Source organism: Callionymus lyra, chromosome 9 (genome assembly GCF_982586985.1).
Source record: "Callionymus lyra chromosome 9, fCalLyr1.hap1.1, whole genome shotgun sequence".
In the NCBI taxonomy this organism is placed as follows: Eukaryota; Metazoa; Chordata; class Actinopteri; order Syngnathiformes; family Callionymidae; genus Callionymus; species Callionymus lyra.
Window position 1 is genome coordinate 19,544,742 of NC_141826.1, and position 21,171 is coordinate 19,565,912.

Here is a 21,171-nt window from a genome sequence, read left to right on the forward strand (position 1 = left end):
AACTATAAGTACCTCGGTGTGTGGCTGGACAGTAAACTGGTCCTGCAACATAGACCATGTATATAAGAAAGTTCAGAGTAGACTGTACTTTCTGAGGAGGCTTCGATCATTTAACATCTGCAGGAAGCTCCTCTGCATCTTCTACCAGTCTGTGGTGGCCAGTGTCCTGTTCTATGCTGTGGTGTGTTGGGGTGGAAATGTGTCCAAGAGGAGTGTCAACAGGTTGGACAGGTTGATCAGGAGGGCTGGCTCTGTGGTTGGAATGAAGCTGGACTCACTGGTGACAGTTGCTGAGAGGAGATCATGAACAAACTACTGTCCATCATTGACGATGACAGTCATCCTCTCAGCACTGTCACCAGTGAGCAGAGAAGCAGAATGAGTGCACGAATGCTCCTTCCCAGGTGCAAAACAAATAGACTCAAGGACTCATTCATCCCTCGGGCTATTAAATTGTACAATTCTGAGTTCAGGGGCAGGAGTGGAGTGAAAGTATCTGGATGTTCTGTTCTATGTTAGTCTTTGTATCCTTTGTCTTTGTTATTTTTCTTTTATCTATGTTCTTTATCTTTATCTTTATTTCTCTTTGTTTTTGTTCTTTTATTTTTATTTATTTTTAATGAAAAAATGTTGTATTTTTTGTGGCTATTGGAAAAAAACAATTTCCCGAAGGAGACCTCCTGAGGGATCAATAAAGTTTTACCTTACCTTAACTAAACTAGAGTGGATGACCAAACCGTGGGGCTGTGCGGGGGTATTTATAAAGTCCTTTAAATGTTGAGGAATTTGAGTTTGTGTAGCGTTTACTTCATCTTTGCACAACAGACTATTGTACTGATGTACAGAATAATAACTCCTCTAAAAAGGTTAAACTATATGCTGCTTCACTTTTTCTAATTGTCCAGTGTTCAGGCATTATTTATATTTTTCTTTTAGCCATAATAACCAACTTTATTTTGAGGAGTACAGTAACATTTAAAATAAATATATTTATATATATAATATATATATTTCCCTAATTGAAACAAGGTAATTTATCTCTTTCTCAAAGCTTTGTTTGACTAGAAGAGATATTGGATTGTATTTTGTTAAAAGAAAACTGAATATTTAAAGACCATATTGTTGTTGATAAGCTTTTTTTTAAATGGTAATATTGTTGTGAAATGATTTAGATAAATTAATACATTTTTTATAAAGACAACTTTGTTTTTAAAATGCCTATTTAATTGTATTTGGGGAGAATAATAATATAAAATATGCAATTAACCGATTTAAAAGCACATAAAAAACTCTCAACCAAGCCCTAAAATCTCTTTAAACATTGCAGTGACTTCTCTCCATGTAGGTAGGTAGGTAGAACTTTATTGATTTTTTCCAATTAGCCACAGCAATACAGCAATTTTTCATAAAAAATGAATAAATATGAAATAAGAACAAGAACAAATAGAAATAAAGATAAAGAACAAGATGATACAATCTAAGTCTAAAGATAAAGAACATTGATCAAAGAAAAATAACAAAGACAAAGGATACAAAGACTAACATAGAACAGAACATCATGATAATTAATAATGATAAATATAAAAATGATGAATTTGAATGCGCTTTAGTATAAATCTAAAACAGCAAACCACAATGAAACATAATCAAACATTAGTATCTTCACTTTTTGGAGATATGCTTGGTTTAATTCATATTCCTGATCATCTTTTATCTAAAAATGACATCATAAAGTGTATGGTGTCATCACGTAGAAAGCGCCCAGACTCCAGACAGAAGTTCGGATCACAGTGAGCAGCAGCACCAGAGACCAACAGAGAAATTCGGAACCATACAATGTCTTATTGTCGCTATCAAGACGAAATGGTGATGGTGAAGGTGTACCTGCTTGGAAAGAACGATCTGGTCGAGGAGGTCCGGGTGTTCGCGTTACTGAAGGACAGCCGCTTCAAGGATCTTCAGAAGATAACTTTAACAGTGTTCGGGGAACTAATGGGGCCACTCAGAATGTGGTATCGAGGTATGTAGATTGATATACTGAAGTTTTTCACCAGATTAGAACTCAGATGGGACCCACCGAGACTGGATCGGATCTGTAGACCCGCACTCTCTTGGCCCTGGTCACTCAGTCCGTCGTGTTTGTGTGTTTCAGACGATGAAGGGAGCCTGGTGAGGTTTTCTTCTGACGAGGAGCTGCAGGCATGCTTATACAGCGTGAAGGACGACACCCTCCGGCTGTATATCAAAGGTACAACACGTGATCAACGCTTCTGACCTGTACTTTGCTCGGCAGTGGTATGTTCAGAAATGAAGTACCTCGATGTTTAATGTTCATTTATTGGTAGCAGTGGCGTCTCTACATTAGGGGCAGGTGGCCCCCCGGTAGATGACGCCGTGGAAGACTATACAGGCAAACATAATTGTAATTTTAGAGCAATAATCTATAAATAATATTTGATTAGGAATAATAATTTCAAATAAAGACAAATTATGTTACCAAGAAAAAGTAATTGTTAAAAATGTGTCTCAATCCTCCGACAGCTTTGCTCTCTAAGTACATAATAAAGGGCCCGGCTGTTAAAACCCTAGTGCACATGTCCATAACTGGTCCATGACGATACAAACTTGTTCCATTTTGCGTTAGGTTTGGTTAGGTTAACAATTTAAAACAAACTAAGAAAATTAACGAAGTGGATTTTTTAAAGAAGGCTTTTCCAAGTGAGCAAAAATTATAAATTGATCGTTTTATACTTTATCTGAATACTGCTGGAAAAATAAGTATAATATATATATTTGAGTGACCGCTTCCGGACCACTGGTGGACTGGAGTCACAGCAGGAAATTGTCACTGCCATACGTGGTATTAATGATCGCTTGGATAAATTAGTGGACATCCTCACACACAATCCAAAAACAAAAAAATAGTTCTTGAATACGTTAATTATTTGCCTCTTTCACATGGTTGTCATGAATGTCTTGCATACATGTATATTTGACAAATAAAAGAACTTGAACTTGATGAACTGTTTTAAAAGTTGATTGTACCAATGTAGTTAAGGCCATCATGACTGATTATCAGTCCATTCACTTCATTCAGTGCAAGTCATCTGAGTGAAGTATGTTCTTACTTGAGTTGAGCAAATTTGATGAAGGTAGATCTTGTGGACTTGATCATTATAAAAGTGGCTCGCAAACCAAAAAAGTGTGGGCATTTAAATCATTTAAATGGAAAATTTAAGATTATGATAAATAAATACTTTCAAACAATAACAATCATGGACTGACATTGATCTCTTCTTGAAGATGTGGACTATTCCACAAAATATTATATCATTTGAATGTAGAAATTGATAATTAAATCATAATATTGTAGCTAGGAAGCATAATATTAATTATCAAAGATGACATGGTTATTATATAAATCAATTATATTATCTCAAGTTAATATTGAATGGATGCGATACTGACCTGATGACAGTACGTCTGATGTTGCTCACAGTGGTACAAGGGACGCTCAGGGAGATGCTGTGTTTGCTCAAACGCGAACAAAATGAGAACATTGATCTTAAGCCTCGCTGATAAAAACATGTCAACATGCATCACTAGCTTTAAGTGTAGCGTGTTGTTGCCATCCAAGTTACTCTCTGTTTTCAGGACGATGACCGCAAAGAGTTTAGTTGTGATCGTTTTCATTTCTAAAGAAACGGGCGGTGAAACTGAGCAGGAACTGCAGTAGTGCTTAGTGACTGACACAGCTTCAGACCAGGAAGTGACTGCACCGAGCTTGGAAATGTGTTCAGTTTCGTTTACTCGGAAAGATAACAGATAAGTCGTTCAGGGTTTAAAGTGTATGGTGTCATCACGTAGAAAGCGCCCAGACTCCAGACAGAAGTTCGGATCACAGTGAGCAGCAGCACCAGAGACCAACAGAGAAATTCGGAACCATACAATGTCTTATTGTCGCTATCAAGGCGAAATGGTGAACGCGAAGGTGTACCTGCTTGGAGAGGACGATCTTGTCAAGGAGGTCCGGGTGTTCGCGTTACCGGAGTACTGCAGCTTCGAGAATCTTCTTAAGATAACTTTATCAGTGTTCGGGGACCTAAGGGGGCCACTGAACATGTGGTATCGAGGTATGTAGATTGATATACTGAAGTTTTTCACCAGATTAGAACTCAGATGGGACCCACCGAGACTGGATCGGATCTGTAGACCCGCACTCTCTTGGCCCTGGTCACTCAGTCCGTCGTGTTTGTGTGTTTCAGACGATGAAGGAGACCTGGTGGTGTTTTATTCTAACCAGGAGCTGCAGACAGGCTTAAACAGCGTGAAGGACGACACCTTCCGGCTGTATATCAAAGGTACAACATGTGATCAACGCTTCTGACCTGTACTTTGCTCGGCAGTGGTATGTTCAGAAATGAAGTACCTCGATGTTTAATGTTCATTTATTGGTAGCAGTGGCGTCTCTACATTAGGGGCAGGTGGCCCCCCGGTAGATGACGCCGCGGAAGACTATACAGGCAAACATAATTGTAATTGTAGAGCAATAATCTATAAATAATATTTGATTAGGAATACTAATTTAAAATAAAGATAAATTATGTTACCAAGAAAAAGTAATTGTTAAAAATGTGTCTCAATCCTTCGACGGCTTTGCTCTCTAAGCACATAATAAAGGGCCTGTTAAAACCCTAGTGCGCATGTCCAGAACTGGTCCATGACGATACAAACTTGTTTCATTTTGCGTTACGTTTGGTTAGGTTAACAATTTAAAACAAACCAAGAAAATGAACGAAGTGGATTTAAAAAAAAAAAGGCTTTTGCACGTGAGCAAAAATTATAAATTGAACGTTTTATACTTTATCTGAATACTGCTGGAAAAATAAGTATTTATTTCACAAAACCAATAGATATAACTTTATTGATCCCTCAGGAGTTTTTCCAATTAGAACACAGCAATACAGAAGATTATTCATAAGAAAGAAAAAAAAAAGAACAAGAACAAAGTATTCTATAAAAAGATAAAGAAAGTACAAGATCACACAATCTAAGTCTAAAGATAAAGAACATAGATCAAAGACAAAGGACAAAGATTAACATAGAATATCATGATACTTTCGCTCCACTCCAAACTCTCACACTCCAAACTTAAACAGTCTAATAGCATGAAAAATGAATGAGTCTCTGAGTCTATTAGTGTTGCATCATGGGAGGAGCATCTGCTTCTCTGCTCACTGATGACAGTGTTCAGAGGATGATGTCATCATCCATGATGGACAGTAGTTTGTCCAGTGATCTCTCAGCAACTGTCACTAGTGAGTCCAGCTTCAACCACAGAGCTTCTGATCAACCTGTTGACATTCCTCCTGGACACATTTCCACCCCAACACACCACAGCATAGAACAGGACACTGGCCACCACAGACTGGTAGAACATGCAGAGGAGCTTCCTGCAGATGTGAAATGATCAGAGCCTCCTCAGAAAGTACAGTCTACTCTGAAGTTTCTTATACACATGGTCTGTGTTGCAGGACCAGTTTACTGTCCAGCCACACACCGAGGTACTTATAGTTGTCAACTATCTCCTCCTCGTCTCCTCTGATGGACACAGGATGTGGTTTTTGTCCTGGACCTCCCAAAGTCCAAGACCAGCTCCTTGCTCTTTGAGGTATTCAGCTGAAAGTGGTTCCTCTCACTCCAGTCCACAAAGTCACGTATCAGACTCCTGTACTCGTCTTCGCTGTTGTCCCTCAAGCATCCAACAATGGCAGTGTCGTCAGCATACTTCTGGACGAGACTCGGCTCGGAGTTGTAGCAGATCTGAAGTGTAGATGGTGAAGAGGAGAGGGGCCAGTACTGTCCCCTGAGGTGCTCTATGTGCATACAAATGTCAGAGCGGTTCAAGATTTGAAGTTTGTGTGTGAATGCGGAATGATATGTCATATATATTTTTAAAATATACTATGATATCAAAGAAGACATTTAAGACTGACTCATGCTTGAATATTTTTTCTTTTATTCATTTGAAAACACAGAAGAGGATGGACTTTTTCCCATCCGTGCTACACCACAACCATCTGGTGCCCCTTTGAGTGACCGCTTCCGGACCACTGGTGGACTGGAGTCACAGCAGGAAATTGTCAATGCCATACGTGGTATTAATGCTCGCTTGGATAAATTAGAGGACATCCTCACACACATTCCAAAAACAAAAAAATAGTTCTTGAATACGTTAATTATTTGCCACTTTCACATGGTTGTCATGAATGCCTTGCAAACATGTATATTTGACAAATAAAATAACTTGAACTTGATGAACTGTTTTAAAAGTTGATTGTACCAATGTAGTTAAGGCTTTGTGATATCAAATTCAACGTGTTTATTCATTTTTATTTTTTCTATATAAAATGCTTGGTAAGCGCAGGTTAACATGATGTCATTAAAGCAGACAAAATCATCATAAAGTTAAAACCCAAAACACGGTTATATTTAGATTAAATTGACAATGAAGGCTGCTGGTATTAAATCGTCTTCATGTAAGCCAAACATACCATTTTTTCTTAACTAATTCAACATCAGTTATCATATTGTCCTTCATAAAATTATAACTTTCTTGCCTGAAAACCTTAACAGCACGTCAAAGCCAGACGAGGTGTACACTCGATTCAGATGGTGGGTTACAAAAACCACAGGGGGAGTCAATATCTTTGTTTATATGAAATCTTTGTGTATTGTGGAATGGAGACCATCTTGTATGCAGAAACATGTATTACCTTATTATTCACTCTAAACAAAAGTAGCATAAATCAGAAAAAAACACTTAAATATGTAAATTAAATTCAATTGATTGTAGCAACTGGTTCAGTATTTCATAATTAATGTACTGTATTACTGTAAATACTGTAGACTCAAGGACTCATTCATTCCTCAGGCTATTATATTGTATAATTCTGAGTTCGGGGGCAGGAGTGGAGTAAAAGTATCTTAATGTTCTGTTCTATGTTAGTCTTTGTATCCTTTGTTATTTTTATTTGATCAATGTTCTTTATCTTTAGACTTAGATTGTATCATCTTGTTCTTTCTCTTTATTTCTCTTTGTTCTTATTCTTATTTTATTTTGATTATTTTTTATGAAAAATTGCTGTATTTGCTGGGCATAATTTGGAGAAAAAAAAACAATTTACCGAAGGAGACCTCCTGAGGGATCAATACAGTTCTCCTTACCTACCTATATGGCCCCCAACACAAATATATATATATATAATATAACTTCAATCAAAGAAAACTGTTTTTTTACGTGGCAACTTTTCAGGGGGATTGAATCAAACTTTTAATTGCGAAATGTATTTTCAAATGAATCTCAAAAAAGCTGTGTAACGGGTCACGTGACTACGGAGCATCAACAACAGACTTCCGGCTTTGACGCGCGGCATCTACAGCTGATAGCGGTCTAGCTTCAGCATTAGCATTAGCTTCACGTGTCTACGGATTCGCCTGTAAAAGTTTTTCACACGGGATAAAAGGCTTGAAGTTGCGTTGGATTTAGATGACCCGAGACCGACCCGGTCAGGACTTTCATGCCCCGCCGTAGAATGAGCAGAGGCGGTGAGCGCGCTCTTTTCTCCGGTCAACATTAGTTAGCTCTTCATGCTAACTCATGCTAACGCAGTGTCACGCTCTTCTTTCCCTTGACAGGTGATGTCTGAGTCCCCGTCAGGACCCGCTGTGACGGACAGCTCAGTAAGTGGTCCTCAAAGACTCGTTTGTGTCGTCACTGCTGCTAGATTTCGTCACGACATGACGTCACGCTGTCTTTTATCCGGAGAGGTTATCTTGTCGAGCAGCGGTTGAGGCGAGACTCAAATCAAGGTTTTGGTCGAGGAGAGCGCGTGAGCCTCGGTAGACCTTCAGAAGGTTCTTGAAGGTTCTGACCATCCCAGTGATGGCGGTGAGTGTTTGTAGAGACTCACAAGTTGACTTGACTCGGAGAGAGACTTGTAGATATGATTCCAGTGATGCATGTATTATTGTCCTTTGAGTAGGTGTGTGTGTAGGATTTTAAAGATGAATTGATCTATGATATTGTGATATGAAAGTATCATCTAATGGGTCTTGTAAAGGCAATTCCAGTGATATAAGTATAATTTTCCTGTGATAGATAATAAGAAAGTTATGAACCCGACTTTCAAAATGTCATAACCTGCTCAATATTTACTCAATTTTAAAAAGGTTGGTATCACCAGAAAGCTCGCTAAGAAACTGAATCAATTTAATTATGTAATAATGATGTTAATCATTTTTAATCAACCGATTAACGTTCAAGTTGATAAAAAAAAAAATGGCTAAAGAAATATGCAAATTAATAGCCCAGATTGATCAAACACCATGTTTTGTTTTGTGTGTATATGTATATATGTGTATATAAGTACATGGATAGATTCTTTTTCCAAGTAGCACACAGCAATACAGACGAGATATCTATATATATATATATATATATATATATATGTTGCGGCTTCCAAACACAAACTTTTCGCCGCTGAGAGTATGAGGTTGGGTCCTCAGGTACGTAGATTTATGACGCGCTTTGGTTTCCTTGTGATAACAGATACGCCGAGATCCAGATATGCTTTTGGTGCATTTATTGTTATCCAAACAGCACAGTGTAGCGTGTAGCGTGCAGCGCTTTCCAAAGTCTTTCTGATAGGACGGCGAGTATCCGTTGATGCACTGCTGATCACACTTGGGGGTGTCCGTCTCGCCCTGGCAGGGAGGTCGTGTTCCTTTGACGTGGTGTTCGCAATGGAGCAATGGTGTAGCGTTGAAGCGTGTAGCGTTGAAGCGTGTAGCGTTGAAGCGTGTAGCGTTGAAGCCTGTAGCGTTGAAGCCTGTAGCGTTGAAGCCTGTAGCGTTGAAGCCTGTAGCGTTGAAGCCTGTAGCGGTCAACAAAAATTACGGCTACTTCCAACCTTGACTCTCTCTCTCTCTCATCTGCGTCACCTGTGAGTGCCCACCTTTACGCACACACCTCCGCACGCACACACGCCTACTCCCATGTGAACCGCCCCCTCTGCAACACACACACACTCAAACACACCGTGCAGCACATCTTCAGCCTGTATGTCTCTTACAATATATATATATATATATATATACACACACACACTCAAGTACAAGTTGTGAATATGTTCACTTATATACACATATACGCACAAAACAAACACTTAAGTTTTCTTCAGAAAACGTACATCTTTCATGTGATATATATATATATATATATATATATATATATATATATATATATATATTATACATAAAACCAAATATACGTTTTTTAAATATAAAATAATAGAAACATAAAGCACACTGTGTATTGAATTGATTAACTTCGTGGAAACAGCGCAAGTGACGGAAAATCGTCGGACTCGACTAGAAATCGGTGGGTCCAAAAAAAAACCTGATTAAAAGATATTTGACAGACTCGCAGACAAATATATAATTTATAATATAATGCGGGTTCCAAAGAATTTTTGACTTGTCTAAGATGTTTTGCGATGGAGTTTTGTCGAGTGGCAAAATGGGAAACGATAGAGATTTGTGGCGCGTGTACTTGATCAATCTGAAAGTTTCAATATTGTACATAAACGATGACGTGTGTTCTACTTCATCAGCATTAATTGGCGTCTTATGTGGTGGGTTGTGAACAGTAAAGGGTTCTATAATGTATCGACAGAGCAAGAGGAAGCAGACAGGAAGTCCCCTCATTTCCGGAACTCGGGCCAAGACCAGAGCTCCGAACGCCAGGCGGACGGCTAGCAGAGTCGCTAATGCTAGCAGGATGTATCGCAGCAGAAGAGGGTGTGACGTGGCTCCGCCCACGGAGACCATCGATGTGGTCGAAGACCAGGGTGACGGTGGGTCTCCCTCCGACCTTCCTGTGGGGAGTTGGAACAAATGAGTTGTGTGTTCAGGTGCGGAGGACGTGGTGGATCTCACCTGCGAGGGCTCTGACGTGTCTTCAGTCGTCGATTTGACGAACAACGACTCCGTTTTGGTAAAAACTAAAAAGAAATTGAACACACACAAGTCACGCAAACCTGAACTGACCTGACTTTTTCCTCTGATTGCATGACAACGACGACCAGCTTTTAGACGAAAGTAAGTCACACACACACACACACACACACACACACACACGGGCTCATGATCAAGTGCACACACAAGGCCTAACTGACTGGGGGTTGTCCAGGTCCATGCAGCAAGAAACCGACATCTGCGGTCAGTTACGTCCTCAGCAGCGACGATGAAGAGGACCACGCGTCCTCTGAACTCACCAGTGCTGGCAGCAGGTGAGCGGTTCTCGACCAATGCTGTGTCTCCAGAACTGTTTTGGTCTGTAATCCATCTGTGTCCTCAGGTTGACTCCAGGGATGGTCAGCTGTCCGGTCTGTATGGACTCGTACTCTGAGGTGAGACATATCTGGGTGATGCCATACATTTCGTGATACAGGGGCAACAAAGCGATGTATCGTGACACTGTAGTAACAAGCATATATTGTAGTATTGTCCAGTACTTGACTCTGGTGTTGCAGAATTTACAGACCACATGACTCTTGACGAGGTCGTAACTGATTTTCAGTTTAAGATTTTCATCTTTAAAGGCGGCTGGAGTCGACTGTATCCTCTCGTCCTCAGTCTCCCCGGGATCCCAAAGGATTTAATTGTTCTTTTGGCTGCATTGATCGAAGTTTAATTGCAAAATAATCATCAACAAATGCTGTGAATATTTGCATTTAAATGTCGAATGGAATTATTTTATACATACTTTAATGAAATGGAAACGATAACTGTTAAACATGAATGTCCACAGATGGTGGACAGTGGGCGGCTGGTGGTCTCAACCAAGTGCGGCCACGTTTTCTGTAGCCAGTGCCTGCGGGACTCTCTGAAGGTGTCGCACACCTGTCCCACCTGCCGTAAGAAGCTGACGCCACGGCAGTGTCACCCACTCTACATCTGACACGCGCACTTTCACCACTTCCTGTTTGTAAATGTGTAAAATAAAGTTTTTCTGCTGCTCTTTCGTCACCTCCCCAGTTCATCCGACTGTCATCAAGTGAGGCCGCACCCCTCAAACACCCAACACGTGAGCCCACACTGAAAAAATCCTGCATGTTTATTACAGAGCTTACGGTAAAGATGCTAGAAGCTGCCATAAAGAGTAAGAGGATTCAGCTCTTAAAGTTAGTAAAAATGTTAGTTTAAAATAAAATCCACTTGTCAATTGTTTATGATGACATTGACTACTATCCCTGGAGATTATACTGTAAAGTTGATGTACCTCACTTTCATAATTGTCAATTAAACTTTTTAATTATTTAAAAAAAGGATTCTTTGTTCTCAATCTACAATAATGTGTTTCAACCTGTTCTATTTTGTTAGAGTTGATTTTTATGTTTTTTACCAAAACAAACTGGAGAAAATCATCAACACTACAAATTGTAATTATATGGATATATTAAGGGTTATATAAAACTATATAAAACCCTATTTTTAGGTATTATCATGATGCCACAAAACAACACACAAGTTGTTGTGAAATGAACAACAGTTATTTATATATCAAGTTCTTTAAATTGTATTTCATGTTGTAAACTGGTTATTAATGTGATTTATCATTGCTACTGTAATTTATCTTCAAATTTACAAGTTTGGTAGTCAAGTTCATCATGGCTCATAATTCATTGGATTTCATTAATTACCTTTTAAATATATAAATATATATAAATTTATTTATTTAAAAAAAAAGAAAAAAGTAATTGATATTATGAAGGTATGTAACGATGATTTATTTTGAATTTCTACAGTAAAATCTACCCAGATTTACAGGGATCGTAGTCAAGGCCATCATGGATCATAATTCATTGGATTTTTTAAATTACCTTTTAAATATATATATTTTTAAAATAGGTTATTGACATGATCAAGGTACGTAACGATGATTTATTTTGAATATCTAAAGTACAATCTCTACCCAGATTTACAGGGATAAGTCAAGGCCGTCATGGATCATATCCAGTGGTTTTCTTTCTTATATATTAACGATTTTTTTTAAATATCATTTTAAATAAAGTCAAAAATGATCATTTACTTCAACGTTCCACAATAAAATCTCACCAGATTCAAGTCAATGTCGTCATAAACATGTGTCTAAGTCGATATTTTTCACTAACTTCTCTTGAGTTTCATCATATTACAAAGTGAACGTCACATCGACACACGTGTCCTTCCAGAACAATCCTGTTGACCTCATAAAATCACGCAGACATGTAAGAGTGACTCTGCGATTCGCAGTCTGGCCGAACATGTTCGATGAGTGACGGAAAACCCCTGCCCTGTCACCGTCACATGACCGGCGTCTTCGGGGCGGGACTCCACCGGCCGACCAATGAGAACGCGCGTTGATATTTAGTTCCCATGGCAACGATGACATCAGACGCGGAAGTAAACAACGCGCAGACAAGTATTTAACTCTGCGTCACAAAGTTCTGACTTCAGATCACGGCGAGCAGCACCAGACACTCGGAGAGACTTTCGGAACCAGATCGTTTGTTTTTGTGTTGGTATCGACATGTCGGTGACGGTGAAGGCGTACTTGCTTGGAAAGGACGAGGTGGTCAAGGAGATCCGGAGGTTCACGGTGGACCAGGAAGTGACCTGCAGCTTCGAGTACATGAAGCAGAAAACCGCAGCGGTCTTCGGGAACCTACAGGGGCCACTGAACCTTTTCTACCGAGGTATGTTTCATTTATTTTAAATAAAGTTTGTTTTCCACCAGATGAGAACTCGGGTGAGAACTCAGATCCAGACCTGTAGACCGTCATGCTTGTTTGTTTCAGACGATGACGGGGACTTGGTGGCGTTTTCCTCCGACGACGAGCTGATGATGGGCGTGGCCTGTATGAAGGCCGACACCTTCCGCCTCTACGTCAAAGGTCTGACCTACTTTTCTGTTGTTTAACATGAAGAAATGTCCACGTACGACGATGATGTTTGGTGATGATATAGGGATTTGTAAGAGTGACAGAAAAGAAGAGTAAGTTGAGGACTTTGATGGATCTACTGACTCCTTCCAGAAACATCTTAAGACGTTTTTATTTGTTCAGGCTTTTCCTTTATTCTCTGGAACTCCTGTTGTGTTATCAGTTTTATCTTGACCTTTAAAGTATATACTTTATTGATTATTGTTTTGATTGTTTAAGCGCTTTGTGACCCTGGTCTAGAAAAGCGCTATATAAATAAAAATTACTTACTTATTTACTTTATCGCCGTGACAGTTGTCATGTGACAGCTTGTGACTCATAATCCTGCTCTGAACGTTCAGACCATTCCTGGCCCTATAGTTAGATAAATTCAGGACTTTGAACCATTAAACCGGTAAACTTTTACTCTCCTGAGTTTGTTGTTTCCTGTCAGGAGGTCAGTGCACTCGGTTACTTCCTGTTTGGAAAAATAAATCTTTTTTTGGGCCAACAGAGAAGAAGGAGCACCGCCGGGACTTCCCCCTTCACGCGTTTCCGCCTTTTGCTTTTGGCCCCCTACCTGGCCCCGGGGCGCCCCATGGCCCGCCTCATAACCTGGTCCCGCCTCCCGCGGTCCACCCCAACGTCACCTGCGACGGCTGCGAGGGCCCCGTGGTGGGGACTCGCTTCAAGTGCAGCGTTTGTCCCGACTACGATCTTTGCTCGGCTTGCCAGGCCCGCGGGACCCACACGGAGCACGCCCTGCTGCCAATCTGGCACCCCCTGCAGGTGAGGGGACCCCCAACTCCTGCTCCACCTCATGACCCTGTTCTCCTCCCCCCTGTAACTGAACTGTCCCTTTTTTAGCACTGGTTTCCTCGAGGTCGGAGGATGAAGAGAATGCCATGTTGGGGTCCGAGTCAGGACCAGAACCAGGCCAAGGACCAGGGCAAGGGCCAGGACCAGGAGATGCCCAAAGCGTCCAGCTGCAGTGCCCCCTCTGGTCAGGCTTCTCTCCTCCTGCTCATAGCTTGAGTATGTGTGTGCGTTTGTTTGACCTCTGACCTCTGCAGGTGAAGAGTCCGGTGTTGTCTTCCTGAAGTCCATCGGCGAGGACGTGGCCGCCATGTTGAGCCCGCTTGGTGAGCGTCTTCTCCGCCCGCAGTGCCATTAAAAAGACAAGACAGGAAGTGACATTTTTATGTTTAGGTATTGACGTGGACATTGAGGTGGAGCATCATGGCCAGAGATCCAAGGTCACCCCGCCCACGTCCCACAAAGAAGAAGGAGAGGGTGGGGCTGGAGCAGAGGATGGGGCTAAAGGAGAGGGTGGGGCTAAAGGAGAGGGAGGGGCTAATGGAGAAGGAGGGGCTAAAGGAGAAGGAGTTGCAAATGGAGGGGAAGCAGGTAACCAAGGGGGCGGAGCTAAATCAGTGGGTGGCGCTAAAGGAAAAGGCGGAGCAAGTGGCACAGTGGAGAAGGTGAGTCATCTGTTCTTCATGTCACTCAAAGACTCCTTGACTTGAACCATATTTGTGTACCACAGGGGTCCCACGATTCCGACGAGGACTGGACGCACCTGAACCCCAAGGAGGTGGACCCGTCCACCGGTGAGCTGCAGTCTCTGACCACCGGCGGTGCGGATCAGAACCCAGAACGTCCTGCAGAGCAACCACAGGCTGCCACTGGGCTCCTGGAGGCGGCTCTGTACCCCCACCTGCCACCAGGTGAGTGTCATCCATGTCTTATGACACACATGTACACAAATCTTGGAGCTGCGCTGACCTCTACCGATGTTTGACCCCTGCAGAGGCGGAGCCACGCCTGGTGGAGGCGCTGTCGCACATGCTTTCGATGGGCTTCAGCGACGAGGGCGGGTGGCTGACGCGTCTGCTGCAGACCAAGAACAGCGACATCGGAGCAGCGCTCGATGCCATCCAGTACGGCAAAGCCCGGCCTCAGCAATGATGATGTCATCACACGCACAGGAAGTGATGATGAAAATGTTTGTCGTTGACATTAAAAACGCATCGAGCTCTTCCTGCGTGTGCACGTGTCGTCTGTCACATGCATCTGCTCACACACCTTATTAGTCTTAATGGTTTTAATATGAAGGTTTTTTTAAAGCATTTCTAAATAATTGAATTCAATCATTTCTGCATTAAAAGTTTGAATTAGTTTTCTGTTTAAATAATTTAACTTGAAAAACGTTGCAAGATTTTTTACATTGAATTTTAAAAGCTACAAATTATGGAATTTAGAATATATACATCTTTAATGTAATTAAAAATGAAAACTGCAAAAATATTCATCTTAACATTTAAAGAAATTCAACCACTCAATATATGAATAAATTATTAATATTAAATGTTACTCAAAGAAACCCAGTTAAAGATTTACATATTTCGAAATGTTAAATTCAACTTGCACAGATTACCTCATTTATTAGTGAATATTAATAAATTAAAAATGATTGCAACAACTCCTAGTTATACTTACGATACATTTAATTTGAAGCACAATGAAACATTTAAACATTAAAGAGAAATGTGAAGCTTAAGTCTCACAAAAATGACGCCGACAGGAAGTGAATAACGCATCAACAAAATAAAAGTTACTTGTGAGGTTTTATTGAGAATCATTGACGCCATGTTGTTTATGTACAGAACAAATACAAACGTTGCTCAACAGCATCTGAACATGAAGCCACTGACGTTCACTCAAATCCCATTATGAAGGGTTTTATTTGGAAAGATCCCATGTGAACTGAGGGGACACCACCCTCAAGGTCAAAGGTCACAGCCAAAGTCATCGCCACTATCAAACATGTTGGACACGGGAAGGAGGGATGGCGTGCGTGTAGGGGTCCGGGCCGAGCCGACCATTAGAGGTCGCACACTTGCCGCTCCCAATCGGTCCAAGCCCGGAGCGATGGCCGTCGGGGGGTGGGCGTCCCTGATAAGTGGACCCGACTCACCGTCAAAACCTCTCCGATCTCCGGGCTCCGCTACCGTGTCCTCCAGGTACTTGCTCCAGCGGCTCACCTGACCGTGAGTCACCTGTGAATAGACGCAGCGGGTCAACATGATCAGCCAATCACGGAGCAGGAGGCGAGAGTTCACCCGACGGCTCACCGGTGTGTCCGTGTGTTCCGCCTGCTCCCGATCGTCCTCTGGCGCCTCCCTGTGGAGACAGACGTAACATCAACTGACGGGTCGACGTGCGTCGATCCGGGTGTTGTCGACGCACCGGTTCGATGGGTCGTCCTGCTCCAGCGCCGCTCCCCTCTCGGCGTTCAGCTTCTGGACGTGACGTCGGCAGTCGGCCCCCGAGCCCCGCCCGAACTCCTGTCAATCAACACACATGGCAGTCATTGCATCTCTGTGTGGGCGTCACACCGACAACCAGCGTCAGATCCTGCAACAGTGACTTTTTCTCTCTCAATTGAAAGAAAATATCATACACTTAAATATTGCAATTTTGAATCACAATACTGCATCTATAAAATACTTCAATCATTTTTACAACATTTTGTTGCAAATATTCATCCAATTTTGTGCTTATTAGCTTTCAATTCGTATTTTCATCAGTCGTTTTATAGCTTGTATTTCAATAAACCAAATAAAATAATTCAATTTTCTATTTGCAATTAACAAGCAAATATAAATGACGTTTGTTCCTTTTTGTGTTGCAATTAAACTTCCGGCCGCTAGATGGCGGCACTGTTTACGCCCTCTGCGTCAAGAGAATGAAATCCCATGAGATCCCGTCCACGACTGAGGATGAGAGGATACAGTCCACTCCAGCAGCTTTTAAGTAAGTGAATAAGTAAGTAAGTAAGTGAGGAATTGTAATTTTTTTAAAGCGCCTTTCTCAGACCAGGGTCACAAAGCGCTAAAACAATCAAAAACAATACACAACATCGAGACAAACACAGTATGTACATTTTTGTACATATTTTGGTTTAAAAAAAAATGAAAACAATTACAAGTTTGTCAAGAGTCATGCGGTCTGTAAATTCTGCAACACCAGAGTCAAGTACTGGACAATACTACACAAATATCCTTACAGTATCACAATATATTGCATGTACCGTGATACATATACACTTATACATACACACAACTTCTCTACTGCACTAGAAATGACGGGAGTGTTTACCTTCAGCAGCGACTGTTTCTCTCCACACAACCTGCAGCTCCACCTGGACACCTTCTTCACCTGAGACACCACATCACCGTCAGCGACGCAAACTTTATCTTTTACCTGCCAGTGAAAGCACTTTATCTTTTACCTGCTGCACCTGGAACGTCTGGCACCGGTAGCACCTGATCACGTGGAATACCTGGGACATGTCAGGTGTAGGTGCAGAGGAGCTGTCAAAGCTCTGGCGCCAAAACACGACAAAAAGAAAAAGTGCACTCACTGCGCAGGCGCGGCATCCTGTCCCATTTATATGGCAAACCAAGAGGGACAAATGACGCGATTCACAAAACCTCTTTACAGCACTATGCGCTTGAATTGCGTAAACATATTCTTAAATGTGTTAAAACCTGTCCGTTTTTCCCCCCCGAGTTAACGAATCGGAACACATTTCCAAGCTAGGTGCAGTTACTTCACTGGCTTCCAGTTTCTTTCAGGATCAACTTTAAAATTCTGGTTCTTACTTTCAGATCTATTCATGGTCAGACCTTCCATCAGTGATCTGATCCAGACTTACACCCAAGCTCGGGCTAAGAATCTACTGATGGTTCCAAGCTTTGGAACGATCTTCCTCTCTCTTTGCACTTGACGGATCTACTGACTCCTTCAAGAAACATCTTAAAACATTTTTATTTGTTCAGGCTTTTCCTTGATTTTCTGGAACTCCTGTGTTGTTCTCAGTATTATCTTGATCTTTAAAGTATATACTTTATTGAGTATTGTTTTGATTGTTTAAGCGCTTTGTGACCCTGGTCTGGAAAAGTGCTATACAAATAAAAATTACATACTTACTTCCTGCCAGGACTTAGCACTACTGCAGTAACTGCACAGTTTCACCGCCAGTTTCTTTAGAAAGAGAGTTACTTGTATGGCAACAACACGCTACACTTAAAGTAAGTGATGCATGTTGACTACATATTTTTATCAGAGAGGTTTAAGATAATAATCAAGAATTCAACTGAGCAAAAAGTTTTGAAGACTGTTGCTCCAGTTCTTTGTTCCATTGGAGTAAAGAGGGCGTGCAATGTTCTGGTAGTAGATTTGATCGGTCCTTCCCGGTTACTTGTTTTTTTTTTAATTTCTTATAAATGCACGACTTGGGTCTTTACATTTGCACAGAATGTAGCCGTGCATATAACTTTTCACCAGTTAAACCTTAGATTATTCAGCTTTGATTCACTCACAATTTAATGTTACACATTTGAACAAAACATTTATATTGGCCACACCAAGACCGGGAAAATAAGATGAATACAAGTTTCATAAGCGTTCATCACTTCTTTATTTCACAAACTCATCAGCTGTGATACGCGTTAGCTCGATGCTAACGGCAGATCTGCGTCAACCATCAACGACGGTCTTCATTCTAGCAGGTGACCACAGGTGCATCATGGGTAGCGAGTGCTGACAGTGTGGGCGCGCTCCTCTGCGGCAGAAAGGGAATCAGGCGCGGCTCCACAGAATCTGCTTTAGAACCGAACCTTCATGGACACCAGCACAGGAACGCCCCCCACTGAGCTGCAGCACTTGAACACAGCACGACTGTGGACAGACACAGGTGAAGGTGTAAATCCCGGCTCAGGTGTGTGAAGCCGCCATCGAGCGCACTTTCACAACAGAGGCTCATCTACTGTCAGATAAAATGCGACTTTCTGCAAGGTCACATGACTCGTTACTGGTTAACGTTAGTGGACATGATGGTTCCACGTTTACCTGCACAGGCGAGGATCTAGGTGGAGAAGGTCTGAGGGTCGACTTGGTTCATCTTCAGGTGGCGGTCCAGGATCTGGAAGATCTCCTGGATGTTGGGAACGTAGCCAGACTGAAGCTTGGACCAGACCGGAACATCTGTGGAACGAGGTCGGTCACAACGTGGACCTAGGGGGACCCAAGCGGCGGCACATACCGTTCAGTGTGACCTCAAAGGCGCCGGTCGACAGGAAGTGGGTCTCCATCATGTTGCAGAGGAAGAACGCCATGAGACAGGAGAAGATCTGCCACACAGACACACACTTACACCAGCTGTGATCACACACACACACACATCACAGGGGAGTCGGGCACCTTGTTGTCCTGGCTCCAGGTCCAGGCCCGGGGCGTGTCCAGACCCAGCATGACAAACACATTCTGACCCGTGACTATCACCACGATGGCCAGCAACTTCAGGTAGGACACCAGGTTCCCCAGATACCTGTGGAGGGGACCTGTGAGTGGGTCTGCGTGGCTCGGGGTGATGATGTCACTCACCTATTGAGCGTGGAGGGGGGGTAGTTTTCCCCTTTGATGTGGATGTCGGGGTACAGCTGGCTGATGGCTCGAGCGTACTCCTGGTACGCCTTACTGTACCCTCAGGAGATGCTGGACACAAGGATCAGAAAAGTGTCAGACCACTTAACGACGACAAATCTAAGTCACTGGATGAAGTCGCCATTGAAAAAGTGATGTCATTTTATTAATCTCTTTTTAATTCATTCATATTATTTCACTTCTTTATTATGTAATGCCACCAAAATAAATTCTTGCGTTATGTTTACAAAGCTGGCAATTAGGGCTGTGTATTCTCTAATCAAACATGAACGTGCATCTCAAAATATTAACAAAAACGTAAACTTACATTAACAATAAATAATGAACAGTCTCAAACAACCTGGAGTATCCATTAACATTATATTATTAATATTATCTGTTAACATTCAACATCCAGTATCCGTCAGTGTTTCATTCTTTAACATTAAACTTTGTTTTAAAATTACTCCAAACATTAGTTTTAAAAGTTGCAAACTTAAATATATATACAGTCTCGTGAATAAAAATATTGCGATATATTGTTATATCGATAATTTCTCACACCCTTACTGGCGATACAAGTTTTCTGATTCTAATCAAACGGTATTTTGATGCCAATTTAAAAAGGCTGCATTTTTCATTTTTGTGTGGCAATTAAACTTCCCATCACTAGATGGCAGCAGTCGTTATGTCCTCCACGGATAAAGTTACAATAATCCCATAAATCACAGTGATGACTGAGGACGAGAGGATATCGATATGTCTGGAGACATTTTGGTTTCAAAACAAATGAAAGCATTTATGACGTCGTCCAGATTTTTTTTCCCCCAAGTACCTCTTTATTTCATAGTTGAAGGAAGTAATTGTTAAGTGTATCAACAACATCCATCCTTCGACTACATTTATTTCATGACTGTACATTTGTGAATATTTGGGGGGGATTATCTCCACAACCGATCGTTTCCTAAATCAATCTTTCTGATGTAAATATTCCTGTTTGGTGTGTTGTTAGAACAAGATAGAAACCATGAACATGTTTATCATTCTTTGGGAAACTGTTGAATCACAAGAATAGATAAATGAAAATAATACATTTTGTATTCTCATCTTCCACAAGGAGTTTTTGTCATAGCTTTTCATCTTTAAAGTTCATGGACCTCAATTAAAAAAAATCCCATAGCGTTTAAAAAACGTATTTATTTTAATGTTTTGATTTTATTTTAAATCAATTGGCTTGATTGGTTGTATTTTAAATTTTGTGTACATGTTGAATATGTATGTCTTTGATTTATATTTTTCATTTTATTCTTTGTGTAATATGTAAGATGCTATATAACTTGAGAGAATAAAAACAACGGTTTACTCTAATCTTGTTCGCGTGACATGGTTTTCCAGCAAAACATGTCAAGGCGGCTATGCTAACATGCTAACACTGACCAGTACTGGAACCTCAACACCGGTCCGATAAAGGACCGGGCCGCTCGACCGCGCTCCGCCGCCGGCTGCAGATCTTGGGGGTCATCCGGCTGCTGTCCCCGCAGGCCTCCCGACCGGCCCATATAAACGTCCCGCAACGTGAGGGCGGTGAACAGGACCAGCACCGCCAGCAGGCCCGGCAGCCCGAACTCCGCCATGTCTGCCTCCGATGCTCTTCCGG

At 41.6% G+C, this 21,171-nt stretch overlaps 5 protein-coding genes across 8 annotated transcripts; 3 read left to right on the forward strand and 2 right to left on the reverse strand.

Annotated features, from left to right (window-relative positions):
- The first annotated feature begins 1,547 nt into the window (after window positions 1-1,547).
- LOC148072170 (sequestosome-1-like) lies at window positions 1,548-6,317 on the forward strand. Of its 4 annotated transcripts, none has more exons than XR_015712858.1 (5): window positions 1,548-2,020; window positions 2,153-2,248; window positions 4,266-4,361; window positions 5,535-5,671; window positions 6,039-6,317. XR_015712858.1 is itself a non-coding variant. In XM_087799387.1 (4 exons), exons 1-4 carry the CDS (start codon window positions 1,837-1,839, stop codon window positions 6,221-6,223), a joined length of 561 nt encoding a protein of 186 aa, XP_087655513.1. In that variant the 5' UTR covers window positions 1,596-1,836; the 3' UTR covers window positions 6,224-6,317. The 4 variants fall into 4 exon arrangements, 2 of the variants coding, with proteins under 2 accessions (XP_087655513.1, XP_087655514.1); XR_015712857.1 differs by having other exon boundaries at window positions 1,552-2,020; window positions 5,535-5,871; XM_087799387.1 differs by lacking the exon at window positions 5,535-5,671 and having other exon boundaries at window positions 1,596-2,020.
- Window positions 6,318-7,775: 1,458 nt separating this feature from the next.
- On the forward strand, window positions 7,776-11,080 carry rnf4 (ring finger protein 4). Its single transcript, XM_087799386.1, has 7 exons — window positions 7,776-7,951; window positions 9,737-9,917; window positions 9,975-10,057; window positions 10,149-10,161; window positions 10,253-10,352; window positions 10,421-10,472; window positions 10,874-11,080. Exons 1-7 carry the CDS (start codon window positions 7,946-7,948, stop codon window positions 11,021-11,023), a joined length of 585 nt encoding a protein of 194 aa, XP_087655512.1. The 5' UTR covers window positions 7,776-7,945; the 3' UTR covers window positions 11,024-11,080.
- Window positions 11,081-12,511: 1,431 nt separating this feature from the next.
- On the forward strand, window positions 12,512-15,065 carry LOC148072172 (sequestosome-1-like). Its single transcript, XM_087799315.1, has 9 exons — window positions 12,512-12,800; window positions 12,903-12,998; window positions 13,540-13,814; window positions 13,893-14,028; window positions 14,099-14,167; window positions 14,235-14,354; window positions 14,409-14,506; window positions 14,572-14,752; window positions 14,836-15,065. The coding sequence occupies exons 1-9, from the start codon at window positions 12,635-12,637 to the stop codon at window positions 14,991-14,993; spliced, it is 1,299 nt and encodes a 432-aa protein (XP_087655441.1). The 5' UTR covers window positions 12,512-12,634; the 3' UTR covers window positions 14,994-15,065.
- A 568-nt stretch (window positions 15,066-15,633) lies between these two features.
- Window positions 15,634-17,415, reverse strand: mrnip (MRN complex interacting protein). The gene is made up of 5 exons (XM_087799259.1): window positions 17,320-17,415; window positions 17,187-17,246; window positions 16,275-16,372; window positions 16,160-16,208; window positions 15,634-16,084 (listed from the first exon to the last, which is right to left on the reverse strand). Exons 1-5 carry the CDS (start codon window positions 17,377-17,379, stop codon window positions 15,815-15,817), a joined length of 537 nt encoding a protein of 178 aa, XP_087655385.1. The 5' UTR covers window positions 17,380-17,415; the 3' UTR covers window positions 15,634-15,814.
- Window positions 17,416-18,486: 1,071 nt separating this feature from the next.
- Window positions 18,487-21,164, reverse strand: selenot2 (selenoprotein T, 2). The gene is made up of 6 exons (XM_087798791.1): window positions 20,952-21,164; window positions 19,476-19,586; window positions 19,293-19,419; window positions 19,135-19,222; window positions 18,942-19,076; window positions 18,487-18,770 (listed from the first exon to the last, which is right to left on the reverse strand). The coding sequence occupies exons 1-5, from the start codon at window positions 21,146-21,148 to the stop codon at window positions 18,958-18,960; spliced, it is 642 nt and encodes a 213-aa protein (XP_087654917.1). The 5' UTR covers window positions 21,149-21,164; the 3' UTR covers window positions 18,487-18,770; window positions 18,942-18,957.
- Window positions 21,165-21,171: the final 7 nt, after the last annotated feature.